Genomic DNA, 20,699 nt, shown 5'->3' with positions numbered 1-20,699 from the left:
TGGAAGATTTTCGTGAGAAGCTCACCCGGTTTTCTTCCCTCCTGTGATTTTTTTTTTTTTTTTTTTGTGTGCGTCGGAATTTTTTACTATCCCCGTTGGCTTTTTCTATCTTATTAGGTAAACAACTTTGCTATTTGAATTGTTTAACTGCCTGCTATTTTTATATAATTAGCCGGTATCGTCAGACGATGATGATCTATCCTTTTCTCATGTAAAATAAATGTCTTTGGCTATTTATTGGAAATTTTATTCTAAGAACGTGGATGTCCTTCGCAGAATGCTAATTTCCAACATTTTTGCCCGGTTTGAAAATAGATACTTAAAAACTTATAATTATAACTGTATAAAATTTATTGTGATGTTGAAATTAATACAATATTTATGATATTAAAAATATTATAAAATATTATAAAATAATGTGTTAATAATAGTTTGAATCAATCTTTATAAAAAAGTGTAATCTTTTTTTTTTTTTCTTGAGATGATATAATGAGTTATTTGTAACATTTCGTGGAAGGCTTAAAATTATATACAGACATTAATTACGGATTATTAACGATGTTTATAATGTATCAATACCTTTAATTATCTTATACCTTTCTAAATAGTAGTGTGTTTGTTTGCAGTTTGCAGATTGCAAATTTACTCACACAGTGTTTTTATTAACTTTGCGATCAATTGATCCATCGATGCTTTTAACACACGAGAGGCGCCAAAAAAAAGATCCCAGTCGACGGACGTTTGTTTGATAAATGTTTGAGTTACGAGTGTCGCTTTCCTCGCCTTGCCTTTTTAGCAATGCCGGATATACATACATGTTACAAGAGAGAGAGAGAGAGAGAGAGAGAGAGAGAGAGAGACCATCTAAACTGTCACTGTATACATAACATAATAAGTACTCGTAGATAGATAACGACACCTTTCTTTTATTTATGTGTATTTAAACCAGTGTATTTCTTTTATCTATCCGAAAAAAATATTGGATCTCGACACATCATTCGTGACGAATTACCGGATCCGGTCTTTCTATCGCAGCCGACTATTTTGCAAGCGTGCCAGGTGGACAAACAATAAACAATGGCCGTCTCTTTTCATAATCTCTGCCCACTCGGATTGCGTATAACGATTCGTGTTACGCCCATAACGTTGCTTTTCACTTAACGCTAAAGTAAACGGCCGGAAGGCTTCGTACGCGAATGACGTCAGCGCCGGTCGTATCGTTGGCTGTTACATCGAGATTGATCGTTAATTCATCGTAATTACCCGGCGTCTCGTGTCCGGTTGAGAGCAATTCGTTTCGTGATCGCCGCCGTTACGTTGCCGGTTATCGCCGACGAAGCTGTTGCCTTCGTATATCGTGTATCGCGCGCGCACGCTTAGTCTCTTTTGACGTAAAGCCGACGATGCGAAGGACGTGTGTATTATGAAATCGAGGGACTCTCATCCGCGCATTACGATCTTCTCTTGCACGAAGCAATTAATAACGGAAGCGTAAAATGCATGCGCGCGCGTCGTTGCTCGTGAATACACGGTGTACGTGATATACGAACCAAGGATGTCAATTGTGACATTTTGCGCGAGGTAGTTCTCTTTCATGGTTTCTTTCAAAGGTGTCTTCCAACGTTGCTTAATGAATGTTTAAGTACGAATGAAATGACACGTAAATTCTCTCTTGTGGTTTATAAAAGTACAGCCAAGAGAGATTAATAATATTGTGATAAATTAAAGTAAATCGAGAACGCTTACGAATTAATTAAAACGCAGAACTCTTCTCAGTAAGAACTTTTTTGATTAGAAAGTGAAAATTGGTTTTAAAAAATGTTTTTTTTTCTTTTTTTATTAAAGATGTATATGTATTTTAATTAACATCAGGATATAATTATATATATGTATAATGGTATAATGTCTAGTCCCTGAAAAAACATGGAAAATCTAGAAATTTCAGGAAATTTTTTTTGTAGAAAAGTTAGAGTTCTCATGGAATTTTATAGGGACCTAAAGAAATTTTTGAAAAAATTCTCTCTTTAATAAGTTGCTTTCATATTGCAAACAGTAAATCGAGTGAACGTTATGCGTTTAAAATATATTATAAATATATACCTATCTCTTTATATTAAATGTCTTAATGAAATATTGAATACACAGTATATATTTTCTTTATTATAATTTTTATTTCACACGTACAGTATATCTACAAGTGCAATATTTAAAAGAGACTGTGTTTTTCTTTCGTATGAATAAAATTAGAAAAGGCATGCAATAAAAAAATTTATTTTAGAGAAAGTTATTGAAAATTTTTTTAATATTTTTTTTACCTGAAATTTTGAAAAAAAAAAAAATACCTGAAATATAAGGGAATTTTCAAGAAATTTTTTTACAAGAGCAGATACCTCAAGTAAAATTTTTCATTTAAATATTCCTGAATGATCTTCGTTACTCTTGAAATTCATCGAATATTAGATGTAAAAGTAGAGAATATTATCTTGTGTTAACCTAAATGCCGAAAGGGTATCGCGTAAATTACCGTCAAGAATTTCCGAAAAGAATAAACACTGATGAATACGTTCATTGACGTTTATCTTTAGCCCCTGAAACGTCAGTTATCGTTATCAGAGCTTCTACATTCCAGTATCCGTATCCGCTAACAAGGACTTTACTGAAGAAAGCATGCGTGCGAGCGCATTTCTTCGGGATTAGTTCATAGCTCTCTTTTTTTTTTCTGCCGATGTGCTTACGTTTTTTTGATATAGAAATAATTAAAAGACATAAAATTTATAAAGACATATAAATACTAAATGTATATTTATCTTTATTACAAAAAGTTTATCAAAAACTTTTTTATTAAAATTAATAATCATATAATTAAAGTATAATCAAGGCTTATTAATTATAAACTAATTAATTATAATAAGCAGATTGAAGAAATATATATTCCATTATTTATGAATAATTTTAATTAAGAAGAATAAAAATAATTTAATCTCACGTTGTAACTTTTTGTCAGTCACAATTAAATCTTTAGATTTAATCGTAAAATTTGATTGTCTGTCTAGGTGAAACCTATCCGTTAGCATTGTGCCAATTAATGACTGACAGTTCACGCAAAGCTATCTTCGTCCTAGTTATGGCATTGAGAGAATTGGATTCTCCGAAATTACGTTAAAGCTCCCTGTGATCGGTAGTAGTAGGTCACTATGGCATGTCTGATAGAGATCGAAAGCCATTCTCGGCGAATGTAGATTCTAACTCTCTTAGTAACATTCAAGATATCAATGTTGAATTGACTGTAACTTTGTTTACTCTCATTAACGTCAATATTGATTACGTTGGAATTTCTTCCACGAGACATAACAGATTAAACCGTCTCTCAATCAATGCTCTCTTTAACTATGCCAATTAAGTTTAAAATTAGAATGATTATTCAAGTACATACATACGTACGTAGTACGAGCCGGGAATAAATTTAATACTCTAGAAATAACATTGCTGATTATATAATACTTAAGCACAGAGAAATAAAGAATTTCTATAGTTTTTATTTTTTTTTTTTTTTTTTGTTAAAGAAGAACCTTCATATTTTGCTTGATCCATACATATATAATTGTTTCATATTTTATTAGTATGAAAATAATAAAAGTATAGTATGATTAATAAGCAAATAGAGCATAACCGTACAGTCACATGTTCCACTTTCTTCTATTAAGAGAATTATGATTAAGTGTAAATTTCTCTATGCGTGTTTCAAATATTCGAGTTTCGAAAAAAAAAATAACGTCGCAATTTACAAGATATTTTGTATACTGTTGATTAAAAGCCACGTTATTCGACACAGTATTAGTAACAAAGTGTTAAAACTGGGCCAAACTTGGATCCAGTAACAAAGTGAGATAATCTATGAAGAACAAATGCTCGGTTCGCAGAAAATGGAATATGTGATTTAGCGTAAATTAAACCGTAAAGTTTGCTAAACCAGGCGTATGTGCGTGCATGTAACACATTAATAAACTTTTTCCGTACTAAATAAAGTTCCTGGCATATACTTGTCACGCGAGACAATCTACATCTGAATGATTATAATTGAAAAAAAAATTTTTAAATTAGAGCCATTTCCTCTTAAATTAATATAAATTTATATCATGTAACGGCTAATATAAATAATTTAGTTACAAAACTATAGTAGGAATAACGTTTTGCTAAATATTTCTTTCAAATGATGATTATTATTTTTATACACATTTCATTCTGAGGTGACGTTTCCTGCCCACGTGTTAGCAGCCGAACGCGTCGTGCGCGTTCATTAAAATATTTGATCGCGATTCTCTCACAGTGAGAGCGACAGGCGCCCTTGGGAAATGTGATCGTTCACAGAGCGAACCACTCGAGATATTTCTAAATCTAGAAGTGTTTCCGCGAGAGTGTACCTCTTATTTTGTATCGTCTGGCGGCATTAGGCTGACACTTATACCGGCTTGTCGACCGGGTTTAAACATATACCCGGTCGATGATATCGTCGCTCGAGTGGTGGCGTTAACTTTTCACAGGGATACGATGATGATGATGAAGTGTCAAGAGTGCGCGCTATAAATCATAGTTAAATCGAATCACCGATCCGATAAATCTTCACGTTTATTCTCCGCAATTAATCGCTGAGATGAATGATTTAAACGTTAATTTAATTTCAATTAATTCCACGCAATGCACGCTATTTTATATTACAAGGAAATAACAATAATAATTCAGCTTGTGTATAATGTATTTTTATTATTCCAAAATCAAAAGTTAATGTCTCGTTGTGATTCATATATGTTTCGACATCTCGGGTTCATTACCAAATATATCATTCGTGATGTCGTAATTAATTTCGGGAATGTGTATGTTGATTATTTACTATTCATTTTTTAGTTGCCGCGATTACACTATAAGTATAGACTATAGTCATTAATTCATAAAAAAAAAAAAAAAAAAAAAAAAAAAATACACGCGCTGGTCGAAAAGGAAAAATCTTGACTGATCGACTCCTCGACACAAAAGATACAGATAATCTTTAGGATTCTCTCTCGGACTTTTAAAGACCGTCAAAAGTAGGCCTCGCTTTTATTATCGTACGACCCATTGTCCGGATTTTTGTGCCTCGCATGCTAACCGATCGAGCAGCTTGCCAAGCCGGCCGACCTTCTGTCGTTTCGCTCGCTTGCCTACCAGTCTACCTGTTTGACCCTCATCTGACGTGACCCGATCTGGTTGCTTGCGACTTTGGTTTTGTTACGCTGACCTCGGCCATCCTTAAAGAGTCCATTTCCAGGCGACATTGCGTCATGACGTTCTCACTGTCATGTGGAGAACCGAGCAAAACAGAGACGCGATAATAGTTATAAGTACCTGTCAGTGTGACGAATTGCGAAATTCGATTTTCACAGTAATCTATATCGTAGCTGTTGATGACAAGCTAGTGATAGACACGTGACATTTATCTATAGTATAATGCATTCTACATTCGCAGTTATAACATTTGAACAAGGCTGCGCTTGTGACATAATTGTTGTAGCCATTATAATGATGCGAATTGACATGAATCGTTGGCAATATACGTTAATATTACAAGAGACACTATGTATATTAGCCATTATTAATGAACAAGTGTGATGCATTGTATTGTCCAACATTATTACAAACGTAAAATAACTACTGAAGGAAGAAACCTTCTGATAATTTTTTTTTGTGTGTTTACAGATGAACGAGATGCTATACAAAAGAAGACCTTCACGAAATGGGTGAACAAACATTTGAAAAAGGTGAGACTGCTTCTCGAATGTGAACGATATTTATAATATTATTACTTGTGGCGTTTTGCGAATAATTTATGGATAATATTTTTTGCTCACGCCATCGTTTAATTATCCCGATGGCATTACAAAAAAAAGTATATTCTTGTTGGAGTATCATTATTAAATGGACGAGTCTAAAGTTAATTATAGTAATTTCTAAAAAAAATTATTGCGCGTAAAAGCATTTCAATTTTAGTAATTTGTATAAATATTTACTTTAATAAATAAAGGAAATAATTGTGTATACTTTCAAAACATATGCACAGGATGTTCGGATCAATATTTCTTTTAGAACTCGTATTTGAAAAAGAAAAATACGGTTTTAACACCTATATTAAAAACTTGAATTAACTTATTAGCGTATTACACGTCAGGCTCATCTGTAGAGTTAGAGGTGGTCTTTACCTTGGTCTTATCGTTATAACTTCACGTATATTTATTTTTTACGTACGCCTCGTTTTTGCTAAACAAATCTCAAATTTGTGCGTGATGACGCATAATGACTCGTTTCATTCATTTGCGTTCTTTGTCCTACACGCGTATAACTATGTGTCGAAATTACTCACGTAGGCGGATTGTCATTTTGCGTACTAAGCAATAAATCGTCCTCACGAAAGGATTTACGATCCGTATTAATTGTGACACACGAGAGATACATGAGAGAAAATTTATTCCTGTTGAAATTATTTTTATTCAATCAGAGAGAAGAGAAATTTATATATAGATAGATAGCTTTCAAAAAGAACAATACAAAAAAAAAAAAAAAAAAAAAAAAATCAAATAAATCGTTGGGCTACACGAAAGACAGCAGCGGCGTAAGACCAGTAAATGTGTCCTCAAATCGCAAAACTATCCGTGGACAAACAATCGCGATGCGAAAGTATCAAAGTCACGATTGAAAGTAGGAAACGCATACAGTAGCTAGAGTAGCGCAAGCATAAACGAGGTCCGCGTGTAATAAAACGATGACACACGAGCTGTTCTGACGTTCCGTTTTGTTTCTGACTTTCCAAAGGAGATATGTCGCACCTTTTCTCACATTTGTCGCCGTACAAATAAGTAAGTAGGCGTTTCGCGTGCGCGCGAAAATAAGTAAACTCTCGTTACGCAACGACGGTCCTGATATTGCGGCCCCCGTGTTGCGTATGTGGCACACACGTGGGTCGAAAGTACCTGGTCGCGCGAGAGAGGAGATACGACTATAGAAGGCAGCGGACCGGAGCAAGAGACAAGCGGGCGACATGATAGAAAGAGCAGAAAAATGTCGAGCGACAAATCGATGATACGTGTTCGTTTAACTAAAATTTCGTCGGTCTGTTGTAGAGTTCAGGGTTGGCCGAAAAGTCTGACATGATGATTGGAAACAATCATGATAAATTTTCCGTTTTTACTGTCTCGGACTTTATTTAAATGAAATAAGTTAGCAAGACTTTATAAAAGTGCCTAATATGTAAGATTGAAATGTATTCATATAACTTTATGCAAAAAGATATTTTTACTTTATTTAATCAAGCGTACTAATCACTATAGTTAAAACGAAATAAATATAATAATAAAAGTTTTTTTTTTTTTTATTCAAATTAATATGTGAAATACATTTTTAAAAGAAACAAACTTTTGAAGATATAAATGTTACTAAATTTTATATTAATTTTTAATTTAATGAGAGAAATGTAATAGTAACAGAATTAAAAAATTTTATTAATAAAGATCTTATCGAGTTTAACATTTTGTAACAAAAAACCTAATTTACTTTCTACATCGGTTCTTAATAGAAAACTTTCAATTTATGAAATCTGAATCGATATAATATAATTTATTTACTTTAATATTTTAATAGAAAAGACCAATTTTTGTCGGAAAATATCAGTTTTTACTGGTATGGATTTTATTCAAAGTGTGAAATTTTGCTTATCCTGGAAAAAAAGTAAAAATATATTTCTGCCGCTTTCACATTTTCGCGGGATAAAGTGTTGCGATCTTAACGCTGTCGGCTTGATAAAGTTCTAAGATTGATATCGTTTTTCTCGGTAAGAATTAGATAGAATTAGATCGGATGATAGAGACACCGGTAAGCTTTGATCTTCGCTTTCTGATCAGATCTGATGCGGACGCTACATCACATGTCTATGATAAGAACGCAGTCAAACGTTTCTCGATAAGGGACCATCTATCCTGTCGTGTCTGTCACTCCTCATTGCATGTCTTCGAGAAAGGTTGAGCGTGAATAACCGCGAGCTACGGTCGGACTTTCCACCATAAGAGAGTGCACTCTTGCATTTGACAGCTATTGCAGTCGCGATTTTGCGGCGAATATTTGCATATCACGAGCAATGCTGAGAAACGTTGATATTCGTGTTTTCTTATATAGAATGAGATAGAGAAAATTATCTATTCAAGAGCGATAATAAAATATTAAATATATTATACATAATTTTGCATCATGTCAGTCGTATTTGTGAATCTTGCTAAAACATTTTTAGATCGATTGTTGCAAATAAGATCGATAGAGATTTTATATCAATTGCCGCTTTGGGTATTTTGTTGATAAGATTCAATAATATGGTGAGCACTTTATCAGATAAAATCTTGAGATAAGTTTGAAGTTTTTAATTATTATTTTCGGCTCCCCTTTATGTAAGCGAAACAGGACACGCGATACTCTAATCGCGAGATCCCTAAGATGTCTCAAAATCATTGTCGCCTTTTACAGTACAAATAAAAAATAAATAAAACATTGATATATCGATAAAACGTTTTTGAATCAAGACGAAAGAGATTTAAAAAAAAATGCTCAATTTGTTATTAAAGAGATATGTTAATGAGATAAATTTGCACATATTCGCTGCGAAATTTACAATCCAGATAAAGTCGTTTGCATTTTAATTGTACGTGCAAACATAAATGTTTAATTAACTCGTCAATTACACTCGCGAGCGAGAGAAAATTCACGACACGGACACAACCGTATCTGCCTCGGTTCGGCAGTAGGTATGCACCGCGCGTATATCAGTCAGGACTTAATACAGACAATGATTCATCCGTCACGGAGTCGAACCGCGTCGAGAGTCGAGTCGAGAGTCGAGAGTCGAGTTTGAGCCGCGAGGCAAGACCGGGTCGGCGGCACCCGGGAATGGTTCGCGAATCACAGCCGTATACGGGTGGAGTTGTCCCGTCGACGTATAATTATCGTAAGCCGGCATCGTTCTGTCGTGCCGTTTCCTGCCCACCGTTTCTCTCATTCCTCGTCTCACTCTCGCACTCTCGGTCTCATGCTTCTTTCCGCCGTGCTTCTGACGCCTTGATAAAACGGGATTATAGCGGATGCGGCAAGCGCATCGATTAATGCACTTTATCGCTCGGATATGCTGAGAATGATGTGGACCAGATGTGGAGTATTTTATGAGAGAAAAAAAAGAGATATTCGCGTAAAAATTATTGGATCATTTTGCTCGTCTTGAAATTTAATAATCAGTTTTGATAGATTTTTAAAGTTAATTTAATGATATTCCTAAGTCTATTTTGACAATATGAAAAATTGATGATTTTTAAGAATTTTTTTGGGAAGAATATTAAAAATTGATCTTTTTTGCGTTTTTTACATTTTTAACACTTGGATATTTAGCTTTTTTTCATTACTAAAGAAACTTGGTCTAGTTTTATCTTATAAAATATTTTTGGGATACTGAACTTAATTAGAGAATTCAAATAATATTTTAATATTTAATATTTTTTCTGATCTGTAAGAAATAACCAAATTTCAGCAAAATTTAATTTTAGAATGACATTACTTTGTTATTTTTTTTTCTAGTAAAATTAAGTATCTCAAAAATATCCTGTGGAATAAAATTTGACCGATTTTTTTATTTCAGACAATTACACAGAGAAACATGTTACGCACAGAAGCTATTATTAAACAAAAAGCTATCAAAGACTTATTAATACTGATCTTAAACATCTATAAAAATCAAATGTAAAATGCTAAAAAGATAAATTTTTAATATTCTTTAAAAAAAATTTCTAAAAGTCTTTAATTTTTTATACTGTTGGAGTAGACTGGGTCTTTAATCAAAATCGATAATTAAGAGAGCTTACAAGAAGAAAAGGAAGCACGAATAATTATTCTGAACCGAATAATATTATCGATTCGTGTGAATGGCGTTTTAAAGTGACCTTCCTTACAGACTCGTGTGTCACGTGCAGCTTTATAACACGACATAAAGTTCTATTGTTAATACGAGCGATCAGGTGGCCTCTTTTTCTCGGTACAACGAATACGATTACAGGATCAAGGTGTTGCAAACTTTTTCTGCGTTCGCCAATTGTTTGTTCAAGCCTCGCCTTTACAATAATTTGATTCATCGTGAAGAATCTTTGCGGTAATTTCGTCATTCATATTTATTTTCAACTGCTAATTAAACACCATTTGATTATTTAAAATCGATTTTAAACTGGTTAAAGAAATTCCATAATCAATTTTAAGGATATGTCATTAGTTTCGGGGCATTCCCAGTAGAATTTTCGGCGAATAGAATCGAACGATACTCCGAAATGTGGCTAATTTCTTCGCCACCCAGAAGGTACCATAAAAATAATGACGATATTCGATGTTGAATTACGCGTCGCGCAAATACCGGTTACCGATATCGACCCACGATCGGTTTCGCGCGCCCACGTTTGGTCTTGCGAGCCTGACCTTATTCGGAAACCCTCTTCGAGAGTGCCCGTTCCCGATTTATCGTAGAGGTGGGGCTGTAGGGCAGGTGAGGTAGGTAGCGTTTGTTCAGGGCACTTTCGCGCCCCTCTTATCGGCGGGAGGAAAAGAAAGGAAGGAGGGATTGAGCGAGCCCATAAGAGAGTCCTTTACAGCTGTTTTTGGCGGTCGTTCTCCTCGACGGGTACGCCTTTGATGTACGGCACGAACCTGCGGCGGTTACGTAATCATCACAATGCGACAACACCCTACATTCTCGGCTTTTTATATCTGTTTTTATTTTCTGTGGTCATCGCGTTGCATGTTTCAAGAGGAATAATAATATCTTCAAATCTAAAATCTTCCTCTTGAATGTCACAATTAAAAACATATTATTTATAAAAGTTTAATTGATGATGAATAAATATAAAAAGATGGAAGCTTATAACAATAGTACACTTGTTATCTAATAATTGTTTGTGAACTGCGTAATAAAGATTTATTTTTCTCGTATTTTTTTTAAAAATACGTTTTTTTTTTAATATTCTATATTTTTCAAGTAATCGATAGATAACAAATTATGCAAATCTTCGTAGAGTATAGCAATTTCGTGCTTCACATTTTGTAAGACCTTGTATATATTGAGTTCGCGGAATCGCGGATGCAGGAAGTGGACGATCTGCGCGAACCGAGGACGGAGTAATGAACGTAGCCTCTAATGTTACGTAAGGACGAAAGTTGTTTTCCGTTGATTTCTCAAAAAATTGCATTTGCGTTAAAACGCCTTATCTGAAAATGGTGTTACTTAAAGTTGCGTGATCAACGCGTTTGTCATAATAATAATTATAATAATGACATGTTACGGTCAACGCATATAACGATAAGACCAAGACTGAATCCCTGCACGCTTGCTCTCCCACGCGTTTGACCTAATTAAATGTAAATCGTTGTCGCGTTTACATCGATTTGTTGCATTTTTTGTTTCCTGCAGCATTGGAAGTACGTCAAGGTATGTATTGTGATTATTACTCCTTTTATGACGTACGTATTTAAGTGAAAACCTGATACGATGTATTTTATATATTAAGTTCATTATTATGTGAACTTTATCAAACATTATATATTTAATTGAAGATATGATTCAAGAATGAGCAATATTTTCATACGACGTTTTAATTGTTCTAATTAAAACACAAGTGTTCCACAAATGTGGAATAATAATGAATTACGAAGTAATAATCGATGATGTGTCACTTTTCAGATGCGGTTGTCAACCGCATTTTCTTTGAAAGCTATTCTTAACATACACATATAAATAAAATTATGAACGTAGTTCGCAGTTGGATTAGAACAATTACTTTCATTACTGTCGTAAAAGCATTCGTCGTATATATACCGTTACGTGTCCCATCTGTTACTCTTATTTCTCCCGTGCCTCTAATGCCTTTATGACAAAGTGGCATTCGTGCCAAAACGGCATGTCAAGAATCGTCTCGGAGTCGTGTCACGCGAGAGAGCAAGATATTCCGACAATGTTGTCGCCCTTTACCGCACGTCCGACCCTTCTTTACTTCATAATTCTTCGTGACTTCAACGTGCGAGGATTTCGAATTTTTTACCGCTTCAAACTAGATAGTCGTGAAATTCCCAGTCATTCACATTGTCTAAGGAAATTGAACATCAATTACGCGAGTTAATTTTAGCGTTGGAAGATATTTTACATCCACGAACACACATAGTGAGTACAATACTATTCTTCGTATATTCCGTACGCCTTTAAACGCACAATAAATGTAAATAATGAATGTAACGGTAAATTTTATGAATATATTTATAAGTGAGATGAGTACAATGAGTATAAATAATCAATATAAATCTGTTATATATATATTGTGAATTTAATACGGAACGCTTTCTCTAATAAATCTGTGAAAATTTTAGATGCATGTTCGATTGGTTCTTAAAACGAAAGAAGTTTGTATAGATCTCTACTCCGGAAATACTTCCGTTTCGAGTTATAGCACTTTAAAACTGACGGACGGTTGTTTATTATTTCTACGTAAACGGAGTTTGCCAACAGTTGGTGAACAGTGGGAAACTATGTCCCTTTTAGTTTTATACACATTTCGAAGAAAAATATGCAATTACAACAATGTAATTATTATTAACAAAATTGTTAACGTGTATAGGAAATATTTGCGAACTACGTTCAGAATTTTACTTAATTTTACTGTAATTAATAAAATTAATAAACTAAATAATAATTTAGTCAAAATTTTTAAATTACAAATTAAATGTTTTTTTTTTTTTTTTTTTTTTCAAATAAACAATTATTTGAATTTATATATTGTATGATACTTGAACTTATACATACAATGAGCAAACATTTAAATAAATTTTTACAACATTTTAAACTTAAAAAATCTGTATGTATATAATTTAGGCTCAATCGGCTTTTTCTTTTTTTTGGGGATTTCAAAATTTCCGCTTGATTGTCATTTTTATGCTGCACGCATATTGCGACATTCGTGATTGAATCGCGTCAATATTTGTAGATTTCAGCATGTATAATCATCGATATATGATAAAACGCCGATTAATCTTCTTCACAATCGCGATATAAAGGAACGAATATCACAATGTCGTAAAACTGGAACGCGTCGAAATCATGTTTCGAGATGTGTGGACATGAGTTATTGCAATTAGTCACGGTTACGAAATTTATATATAGGTAGAAGACTGATGTGCGTGCAGCTGGCGTACATCATTTCGTAAAAATTTAGAAAACATTAAGAATTTTAACTTTTTATTTATTTATTTTTTTCACAAAAAATTCACAAGGTTTTATAATTCTTGATAGTTTGAAAACAGTTTCAACTAAAGAAATTGTCTCTGAAATCTACAGCTTCACTTACTCATAAGACGGGTCACGTGCTATTCTGTCAATCGCTTAACATTTACTCACTTGTACAAAACACTCGACGCACATTCATGCGTGTAGGAGCGGAAATCCACGTATGAAATGATAAAATATCTAAAAAAATTCTTTAATAAAATTCAATTATATTATGTGATTTTATTTGGCAATATTTTCAGATTAAAATATTTCGATTGTACAACGAATATAATGTTGACCAGAAGTATTCCCGTGATTGATTTGGACAGAAATAATGAAACTTTTAATAGGAAAAGAGCATATTCTTTTAAACATTGAACGTTTTTGCTTGAGAGAGATTGCTAAAAATTATCAATGTAATTCGAATTCTATTAGATCATTATTCGCTCCTACTCGCGCGCGAGCTCTCTTTACTAACCTACGGTGACGGTTCTCATCGCTATCTTTTTCAGACTTACACGTGTCTACACGTGTGCGTCCTTGTGAACAACCAACCATGCTGTTCCCCCACCGTAAGTTTATAATTTTCGTTCACTATCTCGACCATGATACACGCATGCATGATTTATCGTTGGGTTTACATGGTAGATCCCGCTTTCGTGTAAGCTACGATATTGCGAATTAAGAAATTATGTAAAATGCGCAAAGTGCGAAATATCGCGCTTTTGATCCCTCCTTGCAACAAGACGCTTCAGTTCTTTCGTGTTATTAACGCGCTACCATCTGACTAACACCTGCACGAGAGATGACGTACTCACTTTGCAACCGTTGGAGTTGATCATTGGTCGACCGATATGGTAGCGAATGCGTCGAGTTTAATGTGTATTTTCAAAACCGGTCTGTAGATCTGCATGCGTACTTTTGCGCGTAATCGCAATTCGATTGCTTGAAATCAGGAAACACTGATTTCAGACATTTCGATAATTTTACTACTTTCATCTTTGAAGGCTCAGTTTATTCTAGCAATATGAAAAATTGATGATTTTCAGGAATTTTTTTTTTTTTGGGGAGAGGGGGAAAATATTAGATATTGATCTTTTGTTGGCTTTACATGTTTTTATTAATGTTTAAATAATACTCTTTTAAGCCTTGGATATTTAGCTTTTTTTTTGTTTAATAAGAACCACCGTGCATAACGTGTTAAAAAACACATGGTTCGACAATGTGACATGTTACTCCTCGTCTAACTGTCTGAAATGAAAAAAATTGGTTTAGTTTTATTCTCTAAGATTTTTTTGCAATACTGAACCTAATTTTATTAGAAAAAATTGAAAAGTAACAAAGTAGTGTCATTTTAAAATTATTTGAATTATTATTGAATTAATATATTATTATATATTTGCATAAAATTTTTTTTAAAAGTCAGAAAATGTTAAATATTAATTTTTTAAATTCTAATTAGATTTAGTATTCTAAAAATATCCTACGGAATAAAATAAGACTAAATTTCTTCATTTCAGACAATTACACGAGGGATAGAACGTCATTTTTAACACGTATGCGGTTTGTATTGAAAAAAAAAATTAAGTGTCCATAATTTAAAAATGACGTACTGTTTAACATCAATAAAAACACGTGTGAAAATGACAAGAGATCAATATCTAATATCTTTTAAGATAAAATTCGTAAAAATTATCAATATTTTTTATACTGTTCTGGAGTAAATTGAGATCTTAATTATATGTTGCTTTTATATGGCACATTTTATTGTAACATGATTTGCGATGTCGTAATTGCGTAAGATTTCAGATATTTGTCTGTCAACGTTATATGTCTTACGTCATGCGCGAATAGGACTATGATTCGTTGTCTGATGATACTTGTACACATTCGACTCATAGTCACGCTTTCATTATTTGCATTTTACATATAACATGCAACTCTCAACATTCCTGCAATTTTTTTTTTTCATTTTCTTCTTATAGTAACCGCTTTGGTGAACCTACGTATTGCCAGTAAATTCCATATACCCTTATGCGTTCTCCCATTTAGCTTTCCGGTTTTCCTTCTCTGTGTCAGTCGTATATATATTTTTTTTTCTTCTCACTAGATGTATTATTCGATTTATAAACGGTGATTAACTTGGAACTTTGGAATTTGTTGCAGGCAAGCAGACATGTCGGCGACCTATTCGAGGATCTACGCGACGGTCACAACCTCATCTCCCTGTTGGAAGTGCTGTCTGGCGAGCATCTTGTAAGTATATAAGTTTCTCGTAAAGCTTTTGAAATAATTTGTTCTAAATTTAAATTTTATTATTAAAAAAAAATGGATATTTTTAAAATATATGAATTTAAAGTGACATTTTTTTTCATTTCAAAGATTAATTTAATTTATTATTAAATTTCATTACGAATTTGTGTTTTATAAATACACGTCTCTTTGATATTGAGAAGTATAAAAGTACGTTGAATTCTCTATAATTGAGTCGAGTTCTAAACGACAATTGGATCAAGCAAACGATAATTGTCCTAGATAGAAGTTAATTAATGACGATCCGATCGTGTTTTTCTTCCAGCCGCGGGAGAGAGGTCGAATGCGTTTCCACATGTTGCAAAATGTGCAAATGGCCCTGGATTTTCTACGGTACAAAAAGATCAAACTCGTGAACATCCGAGCGGAAGATATCGTGGACGGTAATCCGAAGCTCACCCTGGGCCTGATATGGACCATCATTCTACACTTCCAGGTAAGTGTTGTAGTTTATTTTAGTTAACAGACACATGACGATAATATATATGGACAAGTGCGTCCCACCGAGTTTAACGGTCGCGGTAACGATATACATATATTCTAAGCTAACGCGTGGTCCGCCTTTCGAATCGACCATGCGTCTCGAGACAACGGCATCTCGGACGTTTATGTTGAATTTGCCAGTAGCGTGCGAGTATCGCGGCATCGTAAATTTTTACGTGCGCTCATACAAGCGTACACTGTTTTATATTTATTTGATATTCAGGGGAATATCCTGGAATCTCCTTTCTAATTTCTAATCTTTTAATCGACCATCTTTCACGAAAATTGAATAGAGAACCATATCATGTTCATATTTGTTACATCCTTTTAATTTTTTATATTATATATAAATTTAAATTTTATTAGAAAGGATCTTTTTCTACACAATATATGGTATTAAACAAAGAATCCAAGTATTTTGAATTCTTTTAAGTTTAAAATCCAATTTTTGCCAAAAGAATTTATCCCATTATTAATGTGTTTAATAATTATTTATGAAATATATTATTTTAATGCCTTGATGTTAAAATAATCATTATTCTTCTTAGTTTATCTCCCGTCTCTAGTATCTAGAGCGGAGCTTGTATAATGCAAATGAAGCGGCTGCTATGTCAGCATGATGGAAACCGCCCATCGCAATTTACTGCAATGTCCATTGGACTATATATGATGCGTCCAGTCGGCCGTGAAATTCGATAGAAAGTGAAATGCATACAGAGTGTCCAACAGGACGTAACACTTTTTCATAATCACTATCTAGACATGAATCTATCTCACTTTTAAACAGGAATCTGAAATAGGGAAATTTTTACATATCGTACAAATTATTAGACACGTTGAATCCAATTTTGATTTGGAAAAAGTTGAGATTTCTCGATAATTTTTTCGGGCAATAATATACTTGCGAGACAGCCTATATATTATATTCCAAGTAGTCGCGATGTTAACGCTTGCGCGGAAATATAATGTCGAATATTTATCATAGACCTCTGCATCATAAAACATGCTGCAGTGAGATAGTCGTTGTCGCGAAATGGCTGGCGTAATGTCGCAAGTATTTTGCATTTGCGTACTCGCATGTGCGTGTACCGTTGGACTAACGGAATACGGTGGTTTTAACTAGGTGCGGTAACACTTTCGTCGTATTGGAAATGACTGTTCGGACACTTTCCGCGGAATAAACGAGCAACAAAGTTTGTCACGAATACGCGAGCTTTTTCCTTGATTGATTTTTATCGATTCGATCATTTATTTGTCCCGTAATTCGCGATACGATTAAACTACAATTTCAGATATACTCAGGACATCTATTCTCTGTAAAAATATAGAAAATCTGGAATTCTCAGGAAATTAAAAAAATTCTCTGATAATTTTGCTCTTCTGAATTATGTGTTTAAACTTTTTGGTATATATTAAATGTTTTAATAAAATATTGTAAGTATGCTGTACGTATTCTTTCATTTTTAATTTTAGTGATAAAAAATGAAAATGTTATAAAAATTAAAAATTTTTATTTTAACGAAAGCTATAATATATTCCGTTTTTTTTCAATGCATTTGCAAATCTAGTACTTGAAACTTAAGTGGCTTTGTATGATTGAAAAATATTAGAAAATGCGTAGGATAAAAAAGAAAGAATTTATTTTAAGAGAGAGAGAGAGAGAGAGAGAAATTGCATCAGAAAATCTTTAAAATATTCCCTTTACCTGGAATTTTGAACAAAAACACCTGGAAGATCAGGGAATTTTTTTACAAGATTTGAATATACACCCTGACACTTCAAAAGTGCAAGTTTTTATTGATATTAGAGTTACCGTGAAGCCTTTGATGAATGTAAAAGCAAGTGCTTTTACATTCATCAAAGGGAATTTTTATCGCGATGCATTTTCCTGTTTCGCGAAACCGTGGAATATAATTCATAGAATTAATTATTGGTATTTTCGTCATCGGTTTATTCGCGTAGAATTCTCTTCCTGCTCGTTCTCCGATTCTCTGTCTCTAATTTGTGTCATCGTGGCGAGACGCGCATAGATAAATGCTACTCCAACGAAAAGGCAAGATTCATCCCGATGCGTTTTACGCGCGCGCAAACGTCTCTTCGGTCCGTTGCACTTCATATCTCACCGGCCAGTGGCCTGTGTCATAAAACTTGACAGGTTGACCATTAGCATGTCGATGAACTCTGACTACCTCTCTCTTTCTCACTTTTAACAACGTGTTATTTATATATTATGTGCGTAAAACTTCCGCTTTTCCTGTACAATCTCTCCCTCATAAGAGAGGTTTCGTCTCATTTTCCATTTTTTAAATGGGACTTGTGGGAGCTTGAAACGTCCAAAAATCAAATTCCATTAATGATGAACGTGTCAGTGGACTGGGTAATACAAGGAGGGCGATGTTTAAGCGACGCGACTCGATGCACTCTAATCAAACGTCACGCGTACAGATCTCGCCGGTTGTGTCCCACGCTATTTTTAGATTGCCCGTATCTTTCGATGTAACGTTGTGGTAGGTGCCGGTAAAACGGACGTATATAGCTCGTGCGGAATCACGTGCATTGTGCCAAAGAAAAGCGAAAGCGAGGACGGCTACTCGTCTTGTGCCGAACCGGCGCGGCGCGGCGGTCGAGAGTAGTCGCGCTCGGCCGAATCGCCGCGACGCACAGTATGAAATACATTTAATCTATAGGAGAACAAATTTATTTTAATACATTGCAATATATATATTTATGCTGTCAAAGAAAAAAAAATAGTGATGGTTATCATAAATCATAGAGCTATATTTTTGGCGGCAATTATACATATTTAAAGTTATTCTTATCTATAGGAAAACAAATTTATTTTAATACATTGCAATATATATATATTTATGCTGTCAAAGAAAAAAAAATAGTGATGGTTATTATAAATTATAGAGCTATATTTTTCGCGGCAATTATACATATTTAAAGTTATTCTTGTATTGCTTTAAGTTATTGTTGTTAACATTGTAATCATAATATTAATTATAAAAATACAAATTTTTTATTACGCAGTTATAGTTGATCCTTTGTCTTAGTGTACATTAATTTATTAGTTATTATTCTAGTAGTATAAAAAATTGATGATTTGTAGGAATTTTTTTTAAAGAAAATTAGAAGTTAGTCTTCTTAGCATTTTACACATGTTTTTATTGATGTTTAAACAGCACATTAATACTTTTCTTGGAATCTTGGATATTTAACTTTTTTGTTCAATACGAACCTCTGTGCGCAGCATGTTCAAAAAAATAAACATGCTGTTCGTGTAATTGTTTGAAATGAAAAAACTCACGATATTTTAAAATAGTAAGCCTAATTAGAATTTAAAAAATTAATATTTATTTAATATTGTTTTATTTTAAAAAGTTAATATTTATTTAATATTTTTCTTTGATTTTTAAGAAATGAAAAAATTTCAGCAAAATTAAAATATCTAATTTTAAAATGACGCTGCTTTGTTATTTTTTAATTTTTTCTGATGAAAATAAATTTTTATTTCAGACAATTACACGAAAAGTAGCATGTTACACTGTCAAATTATACATTTTTTAATATTCCACACAGAGGCTTATATCGAATAAAAAAACTAAATATCCAAGATTTAAAAATACTGACGTACTATTTAATATCAAAAGATGTAAAATCCCAAAGAAAACAAAATTTCTAATAAAACTTTTATTAGACATTTAAAGATAATAAAGATTTTATTAAAAATTTTTTAAAAACAATTTATGTTTTTACAAAAAAAATTTTTTAAATCATCAATTTTTCATATTGCTATAGTAGACTGGGCTCTTAGGAACATCATGATTAATTTAAATCCAAAAATTGTTTATCGTCATTTTAAGTTCGAAAATATTTAAACTCTCGGTCGCTCTCAATCGACTTAATTTTTTTTTGTTTAAATCGCTACCGAGACGATCACTCATGATGAATAAAGACGTTAATGTCGATTGGTTTCTTGGCACGTCCGATATCGGTGAATCTCGAAACGCTCGTGCAAGTCTCGACACGGCATCTTGTACTCGCTCATGAATATTTCTTTTGATGGTGAATCGCGCTACCGTGTGTGCAGTTCGCGATAAATACAGAAGGCATTGCATCGGGTATGCATTTATGCTGGCGAGAAGGATCATCCGCGTTTCTTTCTAAAAGAGCCGCAAAAAGTCGAGCGAAGGCGCGAACTGAGTAACCGAGTTACGCGAACATATAAAGACGACTGTTTGCCCTTCTCTGATGGTGCCTGCAGAATTGCAGTGCAGGAAAAAATTATATATTAGAGAAATTCCAGATATAAATTTGAAATCTAAGAAATGATCTTTGTTTCTTTATCTTTTTTTTTTCTTTCTTTCACGTTTTACTCATCTCCCTCACTCCATGTAGTTAGTGTTATATAATTGAAAAGAAGAGTTTGATTCTTAAAATTTTATATACAGTGAGATCTTGTAATTATTTGTATTTTATCTGTAATATATATATTTTCTTTTATTTAATATATATTTATTATTGATATTAATCAAAAGAAATATAT

At 33.3% G+C, this 20,699-nt stretch overlaps 1 protein-coding gene across 22 annotated transcripts in view; it reads left to right on the top strand.

The window, feature by feature from the left end:
* Positions 1-20,699, top strand: part of Shot (dystonin-like protein short stop) — a 109,494-nt gene that overhangs the window by 25,897 nt on the left and 62,898 nt on the right. For 11 of the 22 annotated variants that reach the window (XM_072900355.1, XM_072900354.1, XM_072900353.1 and 8 more), the window contains exons 3-7: positions 5,731-5,792; positions 11,510-11,527; positions 13,867-13,926; positions 15,521-15,610; positions 15,933-16,103. In XM_072900355.1, the coding sequence (XP_072756456.1) occupies positions 5,731-5,792; positions 11,510-11,527; positions 13,867-13,926; positions 15,521-15,610; positions 15,933-16,103 (401 nt within the window). The remainder of the gene's footprint in view (positions 1-5,730; positions 5,793-11,509; positions 11,528-13,866; positions 13,927-15,520; positions 15,611-15,932; positions 16,104-20,699) is intronic. The other 11 variants (XM_072900357.1, XM_072900369.1, XM_072900368.1 and 8 more) reach the window with 2 other exon arrangements.

This window comes from Anoplolepis gracilipes, chromosome 10 (genome assembly GCF_047496725.1).
Source record: "Anoplolepis gracilipes chromosome 10, ASM4749672v1, whole genome shotgun sequence".
In the NCBI taxonomy this organism is placed as follows: Eukaryota; Metazoa; Arthropoda; class Insecta; order Hymenoptera; family Formicidae; genus Anoplolepis; species Anoplolepis gracilipes.
Note: the sequence above shows the minus strand (reverse complement) of the source record. Positions and strands in the feature narration are given on the sequence as shown.